General features: G+C 38.0%; 1 protein-coding gene across 2 annotated transcripts; it reads right to left on the reverse strand.

Annotated features, from left to right (window-relative positions):
• Nucleotides 1-3,024: 3,024 nt before the first annotated feature.
• Nucleotides 3,025-20,096, reverse strand: ptdss1b (phosphatidylserine synthase 1b). 2 transcript variants are annotated; one of them, XM_026930222.3, is made up of 13 exons: nt 19,800-20,096; nt 16,842-16,933; nt 16,517-16,561; nt 16,299-16,423; nt 13,710-13,868; nt 12,071-12,222; nt 10,408-10,549; nt 10,126-10,238; nt 9,407-9,472; nt 7,633-7,732; nt 7,398-7,466; nt 7,013-7,079; nt 3,025-6,141 (listed from the first exon to the last, which is right to left on the reverse strand). In XM_026930222.3, the coding sequence occupies exons 1-13, from the start codon at nt 19,964-19,966 to the stop codon at nt 6,050-6,052; spliced, it is 1,389 nt and encodes a 462-aa protein (XP_026786023.2). In that variant the 5' UTR covers nt 19,967-20,096; the 3' UTR covers nt 3,025-6,049. The 2 variants fall into 2 exon arrangements, with proteins under 2 accessions (XP_026786023.2, XP_026786022.2); XM_026930221.3 differs by having other exon boundaries at nt 7,013-7,085; nt 19,800-20,095.
• Nucleotides 20,097-21,984: the final 1,888 nt, after the last annotated feature.

Consider the following 21,984-nt stretch of genomic DNA (forward strand, 5'->3'; position numbering starts at 1 on the left):
ACATTGACCAAGTGAATAGAAATATCAGAAAGTTACCTGTTGTATAACCTTACAGAAATAAAATGACTTATTTTAATCACATTTTAATCAAATCTATCTATCTATCTATCTATCTATCTATCTATCTATCTATCTATCTATCTATATGTCTATCTCTACTTATATATATTATATATATCAATGTATCATATATAGAAATTACAGTTCTATAAACAAGAAATTAATTATATTAACATTAATAATTAATATTGCTTTTGTACTATCTATCTATCTATCTATCTATCTATCTATCTATCAGAGGCAGACTTAGCACTAGGCAAAGATAGGCAACTTCCTTGGGCCCCCAGAAACCAAGGGCCCCCTAAAAATGCAATTTATATATATTTTTATTTATTAATGCTAAAAAAAAGTAGGCTGAAATTTAAAATATGGAACGAGGGACCCCAAATCACTGAATCCGCCCCGCTATATACGTATATATACACAGTGTATCTTATATAGAAATTACAGTTCTATGAACAAGAAACTAATAATATTAATATTAATAATTAATATTGCTTTTATACAATATCTATCTATCTATCTATCTATCTATATATATATATATATATATATATATATATATATATATATATATATATATATATATATACATATCACTGTATCTTAAATAGAAAGTAGTTCTATAAACAAGAAATTAATATTATTAATATTAATAATTTAAACTGTTTATACAATCTATCTATCTATCTATCTATCTATCTATATACAGTATATATATCAATGTATCATATATATAAATTACAGTTGTATAAACAAAAAATTAATATTAATTAACTGACACAATATGGGCTTTCTTTTTCTTTTATTTATTTATTTATTTATTTTTTTTGTTTGCTTCAACGAAAATAGTTCCCAAACTATTTTCACAGCTGGACAGAACAAGATTTTAGACTTTATTTACCACATATACCTTACAGTACAGTGAAATTCCTCTCAGCTTGTTAGGAAGCTGGGGTCAGAGCACAGAGTCGGCCATGATACTGCGCCCTTGCTCGAGGGTCCACCAGTGGCAGCTCGGTAGTGCGAGGGCTTGAACACCCAGCCTTCTGATCGGTAACCCACTGCGTACATTTTGTTTATTTTGTGTCAATAGTTTACACTTACAGTCCTGTGTATTTACTGTCCTGCACTGTTGTGTGTTTGCACTTTATGTAGTCTTGCATAGTGTTGTGTGTTGCACCATGGTCCTGGAGAAACAACATTTCATATCAGTGTGTACAAGTTATATAGAGGAATGACAATAAAAACCACTTGACTTGACTTGACTTGACTTGCATCCCAGGGGGTCATACAGCGGCCACAGTAGATTCTATCTTTTTCTGTCTTTGGCGATGGTTTTTGCCTCTTCCCGAGATAAGCCAGTTTTTTGTAGGTCTGTTGTTATCCCAGCTGACATCCTGTTGAAATCCCAGGTGTCCTTTGGCCTTCCTCTTTTCCATTTCCTTTGGGGATTCCACTCCAATGCTTGTTTCATGATGTAACAGTTCTTTTTTCTCAATGTGCGACCTTAATCGTCTCGGGTCATCATGGATATGGTTGTTGGTTGTAGAGTTTCCACAAAGCAGTGTTGCTGATGGTATTAGGTCATCTCACTCTTAGGATGTTTCATAGACATCAGTTGACAAATTCTTGTAGAATTTCGATGGCGGTTGATGTTTCTCTCCATGTCTCTGATCTGTAGAGGAGTATACAGTACATTTAACATTGGAGTTAGAGATCCTGACTTTAGCGCAGTTTCTCCATACTGGTTTTAACATTACGAAGGCTTGCTGAATTTCTTTTCTGGGCATTAATATCTTCATCAGTACCCCCAGCTCAGCACACTTCCCAGGTTAGTGAACTCCTCAGTGATTTCTGTTTCTGTCCCTCTGTTTTGTTTCTTCTTGTTTGTAGTTTATTCTCGGCGCTTTTGTCTTGTGTGGGTTGCTGAACAGGCCTGCGCTCTTTGCGGTTGTTTTTAGGTTGCTTGCCGGTTGTTGGCAGTCTTGGAGGCGGTGGGATAGATTGCAGATGTCGCTGGCAAAGTCGAGGTTGAGGTCGAGATCCACATCCTGACTGACAGCCTGTAGTAACTGTAGTAAGGGCTTCAATGTAAGAAACGATTGCTAGACTTCGAATTTTATGTAGCGAACATGGAAAAGAGTGGAGCGGAGTGACACGAACTGTGAAATGTTCCATACTAAATATCAACACTGTAGGATTGCCACTTGTCCAATCAAATTAATGGACTGGAAATAACTGTTGTATAAAAACCTGTCTGATAGTTCTCCATTTATTATTGTTCATGAGGACTTCACTCTTTTTGTTGGAAGTGTCAGTGTATGGACCGTTTTTGCTGATTTTATTCATTCTTCCATTTATTTATCTTCAGTATCCACTTTATGCTGGTCTGGGTGCGATGGGTCTTGAGTCTATCCCAGGAACACTGGACACAAATCGTTAATACACCATTCCATCTCACCATGCGCACATACGCATACACTCAGAAGCAATTCATTGTAGCCAATCCACCTACTGGCCTGTTTTTTAGAGGTGGAAGGAAACCAGAGAACCCAGAAGAAACCCACACAGACACAAGGAGGACATGTACAGACACTAACTTGAGCTCAGGACGTAACCTGGGACTCCATGCCGGCCAAAAATAAACTTATTTATTAAAATAATCAGAAAGACTTGTTCTTTTTTTGATTAAAAAATAAACACTGATTAAAATAAATCACTTTTTCACATTTTAATCAGATCTCATTATTTAGTGAACGTATTAAAAATTCTTACACCAAAGTGAAATCAACAGTTCCTAATATATTATTATTAATTTCTTGTGAATTTTTTTGTTGTTGGAAGTGTTAATAAGAGGACTGTTTTCGTTGATTTTATAATAAAATTTAAGATCTCAGTCTATAATAAATGAATGTCCTTGGTATCACAACAACAGTCGAGAAAATAAAATACCAAAAACCATTTTTGATTTGTTCTTGAGAGCTTTATTGAAAAACTATTTTAAATGTCAGCTGGCACTCAGAAAATTACAAGTTGTCTTCATTGTGATCATTGTGTGGCCCGACTGATATACTGACTGACCAATAAAACTGGCCGATACTGATGTGAGCATTGATGGAAATAACAGTGACAGAGCATCAATAACGTCTCTGTATATATTCTATAGAAAAAGCTTAGTGAGGAAACTAATCGTTCACAGGAAGTACAGAAAGGCACCAGTTTGATTTGTACTCATATTCTCCAGGCAATAAAGAAATTAAACAGCTGCATCACTTGATTCAGTCACAGTTTTTTAGTGCTTATGTATCTATTATAACAATTTCATATCAGTCAGGTCATAGTGATCACTTAAAAATCACAACAAGAAAGCTTTTTAAATCCTTTTCCACAAGTTAACCAATAAAAAAAAACAACAATCACATACCAAATATCAAATTACATACATAGAAAAATAAGTATGAAATTCCCCAGAGTAGAAATACTACCAAAAGAGTAAAAATAATAATACCAAAAGATTGTATTTGTTATTCTGGCTCTCAGGAATAGTGGTCACTCATTAAAGGGAAAACCCTCTAAATCACCGGACCATCTGCAGCCCATAAAGTGGCACTGGCATGGAATTTCTAGCACTGGAAATTTTCCGTTGCTTTACTAAGGCACCAAAGTGGAAAAGATGAAAGAGCGCCACTAACCGGACTCGAGAAACTCGGAGCTGATTAACTAAGAGCACATTAAACAATTTATTTTAGATCTATTCAGTCCTGCTATGTTAGTCTAGATAATCAGGTTACACATTCTCACAGTGACTTTAAAAAGAAAATAGTTCTTAAACCTTAATACAGCACCTTAATTAATTTCGCATTATGACACATTGTGTGTGTATATATATATATATATATATATATATATATATATATATATATATATATATATATATATATATACACATATATATACACATATATATATGAAACGAGAAAAACACCCTTTTATATTAGTTGATTTTTCATGTAACCTTCAACAAGAACTTTGTGCAACAGCAAACACTAATTTATGTCAAGAATAGACAAAGGAGCAAAGCAATATTGCAAAGAAAAATCACATTGTGTATTTAGTACTCACGCACACTCACACGCACACGCACACTCACACGCACACTCACACGCACACTCACACGCACACTCACACGCACACTCACACGCACACTCACACGCACACTCACACGCACACTCACTTTTCTAATTCTGTTACAGTGGTGGATATTACAACCCATCACTATCAAAATTATTATATTATTCTATATTATACTATAATCCAAACTCCAAGGTCTACAGCTACAATAAATAGCCAAAATATTATTGCATACATTTAAATAATGAGCCTAATATTTGAGATGTTGGATTTTGTGCGGAAAATAAATGTGTGCTCAGAGAATGCAGTTGTTTTTTTTTTTGCTTTTTTTTAAAGGGTAAAGGATTCTCTGGATCCAAAATGATTGAGAACCACCACTCTAAACTATCACAGTTAATAGAGAAAAAATGGCACGGCAAGGCTATAAGGTTATATTATTACTAGAGATGGCACCGATCTGATTCCAGGCATCGGTACCGGGCCGATACCAGCAAAACACAGTGGAACAAACATTGCAGTAAAAAAAACAATGAATTCAATCCAATCCTTTAACAACTGTAAAAGACTGGAACTGAATTTGGCACAGATTTTTTTTTTTTTTTTTAAGAACTGGAAGTGGTTACATATAAAGAGTCATCATTGTGCTTTTTGTTAGGATTGATTTTACTATATTTATACTTTATTACTGTTATTATATTTGCCATATAAGTGAAGGTTTTGTTTAAATCATTTTTTTCAGCTAAGTACTTTTTCTTGTATTTTTTTTTTATTTAAGTGCTTCCAAAATATATATAATTTTTAAAGCTTAGTATGTTTTAACGAAATTTTAAAGAAATCAGTATTGTTCTCGGAAAAAAGCAGTACGTGCCATCTCTAATTATTACATAAACATCAAACATACATAATATAAGCGATTTTGAAAAGAGAGTACAGAATTTTTTTTTTTTTTGGTCAGATAAACAATTATTAGAAACAACCACTGATATAATGAGACGGACAACAAACTATGGCTCTGCAACTGAAAAAGGAAAAAAAAAATCTCAGTCTAAATTGTACCTTCTTGCAGGCGATTGAGCAGAACATCTAGATTCAGTTTAGTAACATTTAGTATAGTGCAATAGAAATATACATGTCGCCTGTGACAGGTTTTGTTTTGGTCTATCTTGATATGTTATTTAATATTCAGGCATACTCTAAACGCATGGGGTTAAAGACGTTCAGCCAGTGCAGTGAAGAGGGAGTTAAACTGTGGGGAAGAAGAGAGAGAGAAGAAAAAAACAGGAGAGTTGGGGCTGTTTCGCGGGAATGTAGCTGAGCAAGTCCATCATAATGAGACTTCATACCTGTGTATAAGGATGACCGAAAATGTGCTTCGACATATTCACATGTGAGAACTGTGCGGATATGACTAATTAGATTCATTTGCATTTTCCTCATTTGTAAGTCCTTAACTACAAAACTGTCCAATTAGTAACAGTGATAAAGAGAAACAAGCAAACGTTCATAAAGTATAAAGCAGAATTAATGCCATAGTGTGGAAACAGCGCAATCCTGTGGTCATGCACTCTCTCTAGTCTCTAAATACTGTAAATGTGATCCAGGAAATCATTTTATATCCAAAACAATGCTTTCCAAACTGACTTTTACACTGAGTGCAGTTTGAAAAACACAATAACCACCTGCTGTAGCACACGTTTCTCTACTAGTGCCTTGGTGATAAAGACTTGTGGCGAGCAGTACATTGTGGAACAGTGTTTCACGATCTGCTGTCACTCATCGTTCTCTGATTCATGTCCTTGTAAACCTTTTACCACGTAAGCTCCACGCACTGAGCGACACTCTGCCTTCAACATAGCTACTGCTTGCTGCTCGTTCCGTTAGCTTTGTTCTTCTGCGGTCCTCGTCTTCTCTGGCGTAACAGCTGGGAGCTGCTGGAGTCTCTTTCCCCTTAGGGAAGAATAACGCAAACAAAGTCATTTAAAATACAGGACCTGGAATATTATACACAGACATTGTCAATAGCAACACACGATGTGTCAAATAAACCATCAGAGGTGGAAAACTGTTTTCTTAAGCATCAAAAAAAAGACTTTTTATCATAAACTTTAATAGTGAAGGTTCGACCTCTTTTCATTCCTTAGGTATAAAATCTCTATCAATTTTTCTCTATCAACTTTATCAATGGCACTGAGGCTCGTGTAATACATATTCAGGTGTCAGTTTGACTCCTGTACATCTGACTTTCCTTTATATGTATAAATGCATCTGTGTATTTGTGTTATATATATATATATATATATATATATATATTTGCTACACAAATTTCAACAAATTTCACCTGAGGGACAATAAAGAATTTGATTTGATAAAAAAACCATCTTTTCCAACAATTATGCTGGATCCCAAATGTCACCTGATTCACTATACGTGTTCACTACATAGGGAACAACGTAATGGCGTTGCACTATGTACATGGTGATTGATATGCCCAGTAGACTGCTATTTGATTCCACAGAAAAAGTAACTCTAATACCACCTGTTAGAAATGGTTAACAACTTACATAAAACATGTGCGCACATTTTTAATTAGAAAATCAAAGTGAAAATAAAATATGCCATAAATGACATGCATCCTCATTTGCATACATCAAGTAATTTATGTTAGACAAACTGCAAGTAGAACATGGAATATTAAACATTCGAATGTGGATTTTTTTAAACATAAAATACATAAATATCATGAAAATGTGGGTCGTATTTGAATAGTGAAATGCATTCGGACAGCCCTAATCCCCACCAGCACATCTGGAAGTGTTACCTTTAATGGTGTTGGGAACGTAACCACAGGAGTCAGTGAAACTGCTATCGTCACAATCAGACGTGCTCTGTAACTGAGAATAATCAGATGATATGATAACACATGAATCAGACAATAACACCTTCACAAAGATTACACAGATTATATATAAAGATATATAGATTACATAAAGTTGTACAGAACATTATGACCTTCTACAAATTAAACATCTTAGTCATAATTCACTAAAGCTATTAGAGGGAAATGACTGTATTGTACACACACATTAAGCTGATGAAGATTACAGCTGATTGACAGCAAGATGCAGTAAACGATTTACACTAATCTGATTTTTAACGGCTGAGCAGCAGGGCTTTAACCTACAGTATGTGATGCACAAACACACCTTCATCCTCACGCCGTATTTCTGCTCATGCCACACCATCCCATATAGGCAGAGAGAGGTAATGAAGGCCTGCAAAAGAGCGAGAGAGAGAGCGAGAGAGAGAGAGAGAGAGAGAGAGAGAGAGAGAGAGAGAGAAAACATCTTTATCATGGACAGGTGAACTACCATGAAGCTAGCCTAGCTGGGTTTAAAATTGCAGGATGTTTATCATAAACCCTAATCTGTAACTACTTACCACACAAACAAGCCACAAGACCACATATATGACCTGTGTTTTGGAGAACAGGTCATGGCCAAACTTAATACATGCCAGCGCTTCCAGGAAGGCAATGGCCCTGAGAGAAAGGAAAGGAAAAGAAACTCACCTAAACAAGCTGTCTAAATCCAATTATTTACATTACACCACATGATCGATTCTGATTGGTCAGAATGTGTGGATTAATTGTATTACTTTTCTGTAACAGCATGGCTTGGACTGCATTTCCAACTGTGAGGTTTATATTAATGTACTTATTCTAACGCATTATCATTTCTATAGTAATAACATATACAGGGACTTGTATGAAGGATGTCTTCCATAAACAGATTAAAAACAATGTGTGATTGTTGATATGATGATGATGATGATGATGATTATTTAGCATTTTTTGGAAGGAGTCTCCAGTCTCGGTCAGCAGTAAAACTGTAGCTAAGCTTTCAAACACGGAAAAGGTTTCTCGGTAACATGACAAGCTTGTTTTTTTTATGACTGTTTATAGCTGATATAATGTTTTATCAAGGAAATAATTTGTCTCACAATCTTTCCACAACTTTATAACTATATAACTTTGTAACATAACTATAAACTGATCAAATGTATGATGTGTTTTTATTTAATAAATAAAAAATAGTAGTGGTTGTTGGCAAATTGCTGTGGAATTAGACAAGATAGGATATGCTGGTATTGGAAAATAATGGCCCTCAGCTTCATGCCACTTCTTGTTTTATTCCTTACATAATTTACAACTCTTGGATCAGTGGAATGTTAAATATCCACAGACAGTCTATACTGCCTCTCTAGCTTTCACTGCTATTCCTGTTCTTTTAGTGCTATGACTAGAACAGCTGCTAGAGGGTTCAACAACACCTCTCAGGCATTTCTAAGATTTGAAATCACAACCTTGTGGTCACTAGCACAGAATATTAACCACAGAGCTACCACTAAATAAACGTGTCTAGATCAGTGGAGGCTGGTGGTGATATTAAATGGCAGAGCCATCAGTAGCTCGGCAATTAAACTGTTACTATTGACCAATAAATCGCAAACAGAAACACTAACCCTTTCACTCAAACAAAAATCCACTGAACTTACAGATTTGTCAACTGTCCTTTTGTGTACTTGATACTTTGATTAGACAATTTGTGGTGTCTATCAACTTTCAGTTTCTCTTCCAAACACATTTTAGGGTGAAAATGATCATAGATAAACAATCCACCTATTACAAGTTTTTTATATTTCCTTTTTTTCCCTAAAAAAAAAAAAAAAAAAGTTTCGAATTGTTTTTCACTTAATTTTTTTTACATTGTAATGTCACATTGCGAGTGGAAAAAGTTCTGGCATTATTTATCTTGGTTTAATTTTTTTACACCACAAAAACCTGCCATTTTAACAGGAGTGTGTAGAATTTTTATATCCATTGGATGTGTGATCATCTGACAAGCCTGTCTCTGATTAACTGTGTGAATCTACAGCACTGGGCTTGTTACAGTTAGCCCACAGCCTCGCTTCATACTATCCTGTGTGTTTTTATTACAGCCGCTGGTCGTGATGTTGCACTCAGATTTACGAACATCCATAATAATACTTTTTAAAAATGTTGTTAACTGCAAATAAGATGACGTGGATGCTGAAAATGAAAACATATTCATTTTGGGGGGGCTCCAGCCCTGTCTGGCTCCTGAGTAACGGCCTGCTATTGTATTTCAATATCATAGACAATGTAGACAAAGTGGACAAAGGCTGTACTCACCCAAACACCCAACACTGAGTTCCAACCCTTTTACACTGAGTGTCCGTAAGGTACGCATAGTACTGGCTAAACCAAAACAGAAAATGAAAGATCAGATTTAAACCGGGTGACATATAACAAAGCAGAATTCAACAGAGTGACCAAAATGGCTGAAGCTGAAACTATTAAAATTATATGTCATACGTTTCCTGACTCAGTAAGTAGAACATTATTTTAATAAAATTATTGTCTATGTGTCTGATAACTCCTGGAGGTGCAGACATAGTGATAACCTTTTTGTTAAAACAGAGTGAATCAGGTCAAGGAAATTACAGTCATCTATATTTCTGTGAACATGGACAAATATAGTGGATACGAAAAAATAAGCTTGTTTCTAAAATACAGGGCCACGAAACAAATTGATGCCTCGTTGATAATGAGAAAGAGAAAAGAAGAAGTTTGAAAGAAGCTTGTGACTTTCAAAAGATAAAACAATTAAGCAGGTATTAATAAGTTTTAAACATGGATTAGTTCGAGCTTCACTTTCGAGCTTATCTCTGAAGATCTCAGAAGATACAGCATGACACATTGTCACAATATGCTTATCCATCCCTCAGCATTAAAGGATCTTTTCTCTGACATGCTTGTAATGAAGACTCACGAAATTCACTGAATCTACTGGTTAGTGGAAGGTTGCATAAGACTGTACTGAGCATTTTCAATAGCATGAATCACTGTACCGCACAGTGGGGGCAGTGATGATCCCGATGAAGAGGATTCGACACCAGCTCAGGGGATGAGATGCCTGGAACACGAAGATGTGCTTCAGGAAGAATGTGTTCAGTTCTGTGAGCTGCAGACAAGATCGAGGAGACATAAGCATTTCAAAAACGGCTTCAGAGGAAACAAAACACCAGAACATCTGATTGCCAGAAATGTGAACACAGTGTATTACACTGAGTCAACTTTACAATAACGAGAGAATCATAAAAATGTTTTTAAAAAAGAAAGCTGTCACACACCTGCCAGACGATCATGAAGAGATAAATCCCAGCCACTCTCTGGAAGGAAGATTTGGGATCAAACCAGCGCACATAGGTCCAGCTGGCTGGTGTAAACTGCAGCACAGCACGCTTTAGCTTCCCTGTAGCGCTGTGGATGTCCCTGAGCACATGGACACACAAGGGAATAATCTAGATTAACACACACACACAGGCATACACATAGACATAGACACAGACACACAAAGACATAGGCACACAGGCACACCCCCTACTTGTTTTTATTCATTCATTCATCTTTAGTAACCACACTATCCTGGGCAGGGTCGATGGATCCGTGAACACTGGGCATGCGGCTAGAGTACTTCCTGGATGAGGGTCATCACAGGGCACCATGCACACACACACTCACGCACTCGTTCACACCTAGGGGCAACTTCTAGCTCCCAAACCGTCTACTGGCATGTTTTTGGGAGGTGGGAGAAAACCAGAGAACCCAGAGGAAACCCACACAGACTCAGAGAGGACATGTGAAACTCTGCACAGACAGTATCTACTTGTTTAACTGTTTTTTCCTTTTAGAAAATATAATCTTAAAGGAATATACTCATGATGTTATTCCATTCACAATAGATATGCCTGTTCTCAGTTTAATAGCATTTCCACCTGTCTGAGGAAAAGACTTTTGAAAAGTTGCTTTAAAAAAGGTATTATGGACAAAAACAACCCCTTGCAGCTGTTATAACATCTCTACATCATTCAATGTTCTTCCTAATCTTAATTAAACACTTTCAACAGTTAATTAGTGCTCAGGGATATGTAAATAGTAGAGCAGTTTGAATAAGATTACAGTTGGTGTTTGCACACAAATCTCCTAAACCATGTCCTAAATCAACCATCTCCTAAGTCATGTGAAACATGACACACTTGAAAAACGTGTTTTTGTTTAGCACGTATCATGAGTTCTGATTATCTCAAGACTCCATTTGAACCTAGGCATCTAAAATGCTGAAGGTATGTCAAAGGTCACTGGCAAACATATAACTTCTCTGAGTTCTCTGAGTCTGAACTCAAATAAAACCTTTAATAAGGACCAAATGCATACAATTTAAATGACAGCAATAACACATTGAGTGTGTTTTTGCAAGTCACAAAAATAACAAGTAACAAAAATGGTCAAGTAGTGTATATTGACATATTAACAAAAAAAACTCCACTAAATATCAGTTTAAATATTGGCAAAACTAGTCAATCGTGGGCGTCTGTGAGCTCAGGTATGTGGAAGAGTGCAGATCGCTGCCCTGTGACACGGTATGAGCAGCAGTTAGAGAAAAAAAAGATGCGTTTGACTGGCTTCACATGTGTTGGTGGAAGCACATTAGCCTTCACCTTCCCCGGGGGGTAGCTGTCATGTGATAGGGGAGAGTTAGCTAATGTTTGGGAACTGGCAAAGACCAAAAATGGGGAGAAAATGAGAAAATGAGAAAATGAGAAAAATGAGTCCAATTCCTGTCATATCCTCTCAGCTATAATAAAATCCCATTCTACCTCACTCTACCAGATGTCTTACACTGTTTTCTTTATTCAGGTCTGGACAGCTGTTCCTCTAAACAGCACGTCTTGAGTAAAAGTAATACGGCATAAGACACTTCCAGACAGAACCACTTGGGAGCACGGGACTTACTTGATACTGGCCCAGCGGTAAGTGCGCATCTCCAGGAAGCGGCACACAGTCATGCCGAGCCAGATACCTCCTCCGTTACACAACAGGATGTCGAGAATGACCTGGTCCCACCAGCACTCAGCAAAGTTGGGCAGCAAGTGCATGAAAAATAACTGAAAGAGAAAAAAGTGAATGAATGAAAAGCATACCTTGAATGAACAATATAGAAAAGTGAGGAAAACAAAAACATGGACAGGCCTTCCTCTTTGCCTCAATAGACTTCACCCTATCCATTAGAACTAATCAGCGTGCACTGTTTTGGGAGTTTTGTTATGAAGTCACACAATGCACCTTAGGTTTAGTGTTCAAATGATATATCCTAAAATAGCGATTATCAACATGCGGTCTTGCAGCCCTCAGGGGTCCATGAAACATTGCCAGAGTATCCATGATTTTTTAATTTAGTCACAGATGTAGAAATCTCAACCCATCATAATCAACTTTGCTATAATTATGATTGAGTTTTTATAGTTATTAGCCTGTCTGACTGGCCACTTGAATTGAATGGCTCGAATCCAAACCTCAATAAATCAAATACAAGTCAGCCTATAAATAATGTCAACTTGGATCTACCGTATTCTGGCAGTGGAAACATGTTCAAATAACATTAATGAAATAAATCTGATGTCTGGAATTTATTTTAGAGTTAAAGGGGTCCCTGGTTACAAAACGTTTGTGAACCCCCTGCACTAATAGTTATAAAACACCCATAATGCACTTTGCTGTTTTAAGGAATAAGAAGAGCACTAATTACAACACAAGGTATGTTCACAGCACAGCAGCTTACTAGCAATAAAGTTTCAATAATTTAGTGTGTAGTGGTTTGAAACAGATATTGAATATCACAACTGAAAGAATCTAACACTGTTTATAGGATACAATAGGAAGCTATTTGAGACTATTTATACAACAGATATCTTACTTATAATCTTGTTAATATCGTACCATACATTATTTGAGTATTTTTGTTACTTTTGATAATGAAGGAACGTCTACGCAACCTGGCACACAAATTGTTTTGTGGCCCGAAGTACTTTTCTTTGTTTTCTTCGTTTTGTCATAAGGGTATGCAAACGTTCAACTGTATTTGGATCAAGTGAAAAGGTTGCTGTGTGCACAGGTACTCAGAGGTGCTCATGTAGGACATCACCTGATTTGAATAATGAGTTCTGCTACACAATCAGGGAAATCATATGGCTGAACTAAATACTTGTACAGCTCTTTGTGAAATTTCAGCTGTGCATGTAAATGTAGCATTGTGTATGTAAAGAATGGAGTGTTTTACAACACGCTATTTTGTTGAGATTCTTTAAAAAGCCTCTGCACTTGAAAAAGAGGAAGAGAAAAATCTACACTACACACTAGTTTTAGGGAATGTTTTATGGAAACGTTATGGTAGACTACCCCCTTTCAAGCACGTATCTGCAACTATGAATTAATCACTAAGGAATATAAGTAAGGTAAACAATGTAAGACATCATTCTCAATAAACACAACTCATAACATTAACCTCCAAAGCTAATTTACTTCACTGTATAATCAGTACCCTTTGCAGTCTACTTATTGCCAAGACAGTTCTTGTAACGTTTTTTGGCCACACCTCTGTGAGTTCCCACGTGATGCTGATGGTCCAGCAGAGTCCGTAGCTGCGGATGAGCAGAGCTTTCATGGCCCAGCCCCAGAAGTGGCCAAAAGCAAAAATGTCAAAGTGACTGAGGATGCGCTCCCATGTGATCATGTGACAATTCACTGCGTATTCCTGCACAGTAAAAAGAAGGGACAGCATGAGGGACAGCTAAGTGTAGATAATAAAAACAGGAATACAGTTCATGCATACAAAATCATATGTGAGCACACATGCACGCACACACACACACACAATGGTGTGTACAAAAATGCTAAGCATGCCCAGCCGACATCAAGATTGGATGAAGATGGCAACAGAAAACGATCTACATGACTTTCAAGGAGGCTTCGTTATTGAGAATTCAGTCACAAACACTGCTCAACTGGCTCGTGTTTCAATAGAAAAAGTGATTCTGTATTTAGTAATATCTGCATTAAGTAATATCTGCATTTAGATATATGTATAAAAAAAACATTAGTAAATAGGATTGGAAATTGAGAAATTGTGCACAGTGAAATACGAATGCACATCTGAGAGTTCATTTGTGCAAAAACCATAAGCACGGATTTACAGAGATGCGGAAAAAGTCATCTGGCCAGATGAGCCATCCTTCACCATATTCTCATCAAGTGGGCGAGTGCATGTGCTGCCTACACTGAAATAAACGACACAGCCCCGGACGCTTGACTCCTACAACTCTGTCATGCTGTAGGGAAATTTTGCTGCCATGGTTTGAGTCCATTTGTTTCCCTAAACAGAAGAGTCACTGCAAATCAATACAAACTTCTTGTGACTGAACTACATGTATTCTCGTTACAGTACTTCAGTACATAGTTCACTGTATGTGTAATTTTTTAGCATAATTTAATCATGCTCAATAAAAGTAAACTTTTTAACTTGTGAAAAATAAAATTTTGATTGCTCCATTTATTTTTGGTCAACATTTACAAAAAAAATAACGAGTTCAACCCCTGAAAAATGTAAACCATGGGCTCTTCTAAGCACTGCTCCTGCGTTTCCGGTTCTTTCACTGCACTCGCAATAGAGATATCCTACAGTCGATGTCTGGAAGAGCTCCTGAATATCAGATTAGTATGAATATTTGTAAACGCCCTAATAGTTTGCTGAGAAAGGCTTCAAACTGTAGGCTATTACAAAGGTAATAAAATACATGTAAAAGTGCCACTGTGTGTAAGTGCACAGAGGGACACGGCAGTAATCTGCAAAATATTTACTCAAGTAGCTTTTCACCACACGACTTGATTACGTTTACTTGAGTAATTTTCTCGATTGCTACTTTTACTTTTACTCAAGTGGATTCTTACTACAGTAGCAGTACTTCTATTCAAGTCAGTGTGTTTTCCACCAATACCTTTACACTATGAGGAAAGATTTCTATCCTGATGGGAGTGGTCTCTTCCAGGATGACAATCCCCACAGCCACAGAGCACAAGCAGACACTGAATGGTTTGACAAGTGAGAACATGGTATGAATCATATGCTATGGCCTCCACAGTCACCACATCTCAATCCAGATTAACACTCATGCGAGTGTTAAGTGACATTCTCCACCATCATCGTCGTCATCGTCAAAACCCCATTTGAGTGAACATCTTTTGTAAGAATGGTGTTCTGTCCTCTAGTACAGTTCCAGAGACTTGTATAATGTATGTCAAGGCACAATGAAGCTGTTCTGGTGGCACATGGTGTACCACACATCATTAACGCACGTGTTTTTCTCCTTTGTCACCCTGAAGCGAGTGTGTAATGTGATTGCTGTAGCTGCTATTGTGTGCCACGCTTGCACTTTAGATCACTTAAAGAAACATCTATAAACAAGGCTTGACTTTATCACATTTAGATATGCAGTACATTGCTCAGAGATGTTTCTCATGTTACTCTAACACACACGAGTCCCTAGAGGACTAGTGGTTAGGCCTCAACTCTCTTACCACCGCAGCCCAGGTTCGATTCCCGCCCAGGGAACCGACCCCAGCCACTGGGGGTGCACATGACGGTGCACTCCCAGTGCTGGCCCCAAGCATGGATAAAACTAGGTAGGGTTGCGTCAGGAAGGGCTTCCGGCGTAAGAACTTTACGAAATTGAATATGCAGACTAACAATCCACTACAGCGACCCCTAACGGAAGTATCCAAAAGAAGAACAACAACTCAAACACATACATACAGACAGTCTAGGATCCACGAATGAGTACAGAGGAAAGCAGCAATGGCAAGAGAAATTGATTAATAATATTTTTTCCAGCAGGATTGTGTAATTGTTAATTGCCAGAGATGACCTTTAAGGCTGTGGGTGTCAGAATTTTTGTAACATTGTCTCAATCTCATCTTGCATCACTTATAGGACAGTCATCACTTTAACACTATAGAGATTACAACAGTCCTGCTAAAAAAAAAAAGAGAGAGAGAGAGAGAGAGAGAGAGAGAAAGAATTCCCCTGTCATGTGACTGACTATGGCTTCCCGGCTTTTCACTTGCTCAACAGGTTAATATTGCACCACCAAACAACTATTACTGATGACATCATTGCCTAATCACTCACCATAACATCTGCCTCACGTGTTGCATAACGCAGGTTGGGGTCCAGCCAGTACATCAACTGCTTCACCTGGTCCCAGTTCAGGAAGATGAGGAAGACCAAAAAAAGGAAGTAGAGGACACTGAGACCTGCAAAAGGTGCCAATATTTGATGGCTCAAGAATCGTGGTCAAATAATGCTCCTTGCAAGTGAGACATCAGAGTGACTGTGGGTCCACTCACCGAAAACCATGCGCCATATAGCTGGGTGCGGCCTGGTAAACGGACCTGAAACAAGATTCCAGCCAATCAGACGGAGCACAGACCTTCACACAGACAAACGGCTTATAACCAAGTTACTGATTAGCCAAAGCAGTTCCAGTGACTTCAAACGCATTATAATATGGCTATAATGAAGCCTAAGAGTAGTTCATATACATGCATAACAGCAAAACATGCACAGATTCAATGACTGATTTTTACACAACAGAATAAAAAAAATCAAATCATACTTCATAAAGATTGTATGAATACTATACTGTAGATGGAAAATAACTCATGCCAGTACCGTTAGGGAAAGCCAGGACACTGATAACAAGGAAAAAGGAGACAACAAGGGCAAGGCCCACCCGCAGGTTATTGTCGGGATCTGCATCATTTCTGTAAAAAAAAATAATAATAATAAATAAATAAGTTACTGTCAGGATCTGCAGCACTGTAAATGCAATATTTATTATTTTGAGAGAAATGTATATCCAGAACAGCTGCACAGATGTTTTCCAGTGATGTCAAATTTCTTGCAGAGGTAAAACCAGAAAAACGTCTTTCACATGTAAATGTTTTTTCATATTGAGCCCTTAACTCTCAATTCCACAATAATCTAATATGACAAGGCTAGTTTAACATGCTGAATGAGGTTATAATCTATCCTGAGCACAGAAGCTCAAGAGGTCACAGCAGGTTTGATTTCATCTGAACCTGGATGATAAGAAATAGGACAGGTCCAAGAAATCCCAAATGCTTTTAGAGCTTTTCTTGTATAAAATATGCAGCTGGAAGACCTCACTTCTGTTCATACACGAATACGTGAAGACATGTCTACGATACATGACATGCATCACTATATACGGCTTTTTAAAAACACTATGCAAAACTTTGTCTACAATGTCTACAAAAATGAATTGCTTTAAACTGAAAAAGAAAAAAATTATAATTTAAATAAATTCTAATAACTTTAAAAAATAACTTTTTTACAATTTTAAAAATTCTGTATAAAATTTTTGCATCAAATCAGTTTGTAATTGCTATTAAAAATGTTAGAAAAGGCTATCTTGACACCTGGCATATCTCAGAAAAGTGTATTTTCACATAATTTCTCACGATATCAATGTCATGACTCTGAGAAATTTAATCAGAAGAGATTAAGGTGAGGCTGATTACAGATGACCTTGCTATGAAATTAAACAGCTGTTCGCTCTTTTTAAAGATTTTGTCGGAAATACAAACCATAACATTTAAATTTGTTTAGTTCGGTTATGATTATGATTCAACCCAAGAACATCAAGCTCTAATTTGAACTAGACAATAATAACATTGAACATTTTGTACAGCCAGTACACCTGAGGGTTTAAGCTGCTGCTGCTCAGGTTTACCGTGTCTGTGTCTTTTCAAGTAAAGTCAGAGTCCATCTTATAAATCATGTAAACTTAGATCTTATAAACCGGAGTAATGTTAAAATAATCAAACTGCTTCATTATAATACAGACCGAGATGTCCAAAACATCCAGAAGTAATCAAGTATTGTTGGCAGTGAATAGGAAGAGACTGAAGACTAACTGCTTTGTGTTTTAGCGTATTGTGTAGTGTAGTGTAGTGTAGTGTAGTGTGTAGTGAAAACACGTGAGCCTGGACAACTTCCTGCCCCACGCTCCAGCTGAAATGAGGTAATTGCATAGGCTAAAGGTTACTGCTAAGATTAAGATCTGTAGTTAATATATTTTGAGTAAATGGCCATCACTGCAGTCAACACACTTGGATTAAGAGGAGCATAATCACATGATGATGATGATGATGTAAGCAGTGACCACACTGCCATAAATGCATCACTTCACACTTTTCAAAGTTACACTCACTGTGTAGAATGTGCATTTTAAATGAAACTCTGAACTTCTTTATTTATAACCACAGGTGGTGAAAATGACTGAAAGTCTACTATTGCACTAACCACAGACAAGAACCAACATTTTAACAAAGATTAACCAAACTTGTAATTTCAGCATTCACCAAGTTAATTTAAATACCCATTTACACCTTACTTTAACACAGTGTAACACACTATATGGTCAAAAGTTTGTGGACCCCTGACCATCTCACCCGTATGTGTTCCTTCCCCAAACTGATGCCACAAAACTAAAAGCACACAATTGTATAGAATGTCTTTGTACGCTGTAGCATTACACTTTCTCTTCACTGGAGGCCCAAACTTGTTCCAGCACGACAATGCCTCTGTGCACAAAGCGAGCTCCACGAAGACATGGTGTGACAAGTTTGGACTGGAAGAACTCCTGCACAGAGCCCTGACCTCAACCCCACTGAACACCTTTGGGATGAACTGGAACGCTGACTGCACCTCAAACCTCCTCACCTACTGTAACATCAGTGCCTGATCTCACTAATGCTCTTGTGGAATGTGCAACACAAATCCCCACTGCCAAAATCCAAAAAATCTGGTGGAAAGCCTTCCCAGAAAAGGGAAGAGCTTATTATAAATGGAAAGATGGACTAAATCTGGAATGATATTTTCAGAAAGCACATATGGGTGTGATGGTCAGGCGTCGTCAAACTTTTGTCCATATAGAATCAGAATAAGCTTTTATTGCCAAGTGTGCTCACACACACACACACACAGAAGGAATTTGACTTGGTATGGTATGAAGCTTCCAGAACACACATACCAATAAGATGGCAAGACATATAATAATACCAGTTCCAAACAATAATAATAATAATAATAATAATAATAAGAGAATATAACACTGTACAGTAGACACAATAGACTTAATAGAGATATGTACAGCTGTAATACAGATATGTGCAAGGCAAAGGCAATGGCAGGAGCATTAAGGATACAGGTAGTATAGAAAAAAAGGAAGATACACAAAAAATTGCACTAAAAATTGTATCCACAGAGAGGTAATACACTAAGAAGGACCTAGAAGTAGTTAAGTGTTCATGAGGGAAATGGCTTGTAGTGTATTTTGTCTTGTTTACACTACTCATATTTGTTACTTAGTTACACTTGTTTGAATTAAGTTGGTAAAGTTGTTGTGTGCACGTGCGTTAATGGACCTGAGCCTCACCTTAAGCCTATCTTGCAATGCACATGTCTTGATATAGTGTGTGTGTGTGATAAATAAATCTGACTTGACTTAACCTGACTTGAGAGCACCCACTAACTCCAGACTACTAACCAGCTACTAACCACAGCCATAAGGTTGGTGTTAAAGCAGGATCTCAGACATCCTACCTGGTGAATGCAAAGTACATGATACTGATTATGGTGCACGTCAGTAACGTGATCGTGTGTGGCTTGTAGAAGAACTCGATCGTGATATCCTCCACTTGTTGCTCGTTTATCATCCGGAAATGAAGCTTGTAATGGACGTCATCTTTGCTAAGGGTCCGAGACGCCATGTTTGTAACAAAAAGCTGCCCAAAGCTGAAACTGTTGCCCTACTGTGCAAGGCGGAGAGTCAGAAGTGTTGCTCTTCCCGGATTGAAGTTAGTGTGGATGGGGCTGAAGAGTGGCCGCTGGTGAGGGTGGCGTATTCTAGTTCGGCGATTCCTATTGGCTGATATCACTTCCGCGATTGTAACGCGCGTTCCTATTGGAGGAGCTCAGTTGGGGTGATGCTCTGAAGAGCTGAGTAAGAGTCGCAGGGAACAGAGGGTTTACCTAAGACCATCTGTTATGTATTAGACATATAGTGCACTAAATAGTTATTTAATACTATATTTAGTGTATTTATAAGATGGTGGTTTAGTGGTTAGCGCTGTTGCCCTGTACCTCCAGGGTTGGGGGTTCGATTCCCACCTCCACCCTGTGTGCGCAGGGTTTCCATGTTCTCCCCATGCTTCAGTGGTTTCCTCTGGGTACTCCGGTTTCCACCCCCCAACCCCAAAGACATGCGTTGTAGGCTGTCTGGCATTTCGAAGTTGTCCGTTGTGTGTGATTGTGCCCTATGATGGGTTAGCACCCTGTCCAGAGTGTTCCCTGCCTTGTGCCCCGAGTCCTCTGGGATAGGGGATCCCTGTGACCCTGTGCAGGATAAGCAGTGCAGAAAATTAATGGAGGATAGATGGAGATTTGAAATAAGACCTACACTATGTGGTCAAAAGTATGACCATTACACCCCAACTGTTGCCATGCAACATCCACATCACTTAGAGGCTGAGCCTGGTGGACCTCTTGAGCTCAAGGATTCAAGATTGGTGTAGATATGGTGTTCATAAGGGAGATCTGGAATTCCAGATCACCTAAGGAGAGGTGTGCAGGGCATGAAGCCCACAACCCCTGAGCTCAAGAGCTCCAACAGCCTCAGCTTCCCAGTGACATGTATTATAGGTGCACTACCGTGTCTATTCACAAACACTATTCCACTACTGATCAGTATGGGACCTGCTTCGTTCCCGACCTGGACCGGTTAACCCCTCCTCCTCTCCTTCTGCAGCTCACGCTCTACCACGCCCCCACTGCCACATTATTGTTAAGTATCCAATGTTTAATGGGTGAGTGTGGGCAAATATCTGGTAATATCTTCATGTTTTTCTCTGTAAACCCAAGGTTCTAGCAGGGAAGTGTGTAGCTCGTGTTTATTAGTTGTGAATGGGTAAGTACCTGGTGTTTAATATCTTAATGTGCATGTGTGTGTGTGTAAACCACTGGTAGTAGCAGGCAAATATGTGATCATGGGTAGGTATGAATAATCATCTTGTGTTTATTATCTACATGTATTTGTGTGTACTCCACAGGTGGTAGCAGGGAAGTGTATGGTACATAGCTGATGTTTAATGTACACATCTGGGTAAATATCTAGTGTTTAATATCTTCATGTTTTTCTGGGTAAATTGCAGATAGTAGCAGGGAAGAATATGGTAGATAGCTAGTGTTTGTTGAGTATGTATGGGAAAGTATCTGGTGTTTAATGTGTAGGTATTGTTAATTATCTAGTGGTTAATATCTGCATGTGTTTGTTTGTAAACCTCAGGTAGTAGCAGGGAGGCATGTAGTAAGTATCTGGTGCTCATTGGGTAGGTATTGGTCAGTACCTGGTGTTTTGTGAGTGTGGGTAAATACCTGGTGCTTAATATCTACGTTTTTCTGTGCAAACCACAGGTAGTTTGCCAAGAAGCATGTGATAAGTACCTGGTGTTTAGTGGGTAGGTAAGGGTAAGTATCTGGTGTTTAATATCTGCAGGTGTTTGTGAAAAAATTATAAAGAGTAGCAGGGAAGCTTGTGGTAAGTAGCTGGTGTTTATTTGGAAGGTATTTGTGGGAGCGGGGATGTGGTCGAGCATCAGCTGCGGACGGAGAAGAGGAGGGGTGAACCAGCCCAGTTTGGGAATGAGGCAGGTCAAAGCCCCCCGTACCAATCAGTAGTGGGACAGCGCTTGTACTGTCCCTGGTATAGCGCTGTCCCACTACTGATTGG

The sequence above is a fragment of the Pangasianodon hypophthalmus genome, chromosome 23 (assembly GCF_027358585.1).
Source record: "Pangasianodon hypophthalmus isolate fPanHyp1 chromosome 23, fPanHyp1.pri, whole genome shotgun sequence".
NCBI lineage: Eukaryota > Metazoa > Chordata > Actinopteri > Siluriformes > Pangasiidae > Pangasianodon > Pangasianodon hypophthalmus.

Coding starts and splice junctions, on each gene's coding strand:
- ptdss1b (XM_026930221.3), bottom strand. CDS start 19,966: ATGGCGTCTCGGACCCTTAGCAAAGATGACGTCCATTACAAGCTTCAT. Junction 16,934..19,799: donor ATGTACTTTGCATTCACCAG/GTAGGATGTCTG, acceptor TTTTTTTTACAG/AAATGATGCAGATCCCGACA. Junction 10,239..10,407: donor TCTTCATGATCGTCTGGCAG/GTGTGTGACAGC, acceptor TCTTGTCTGCAG/CTCACAGAACTGAACACATT.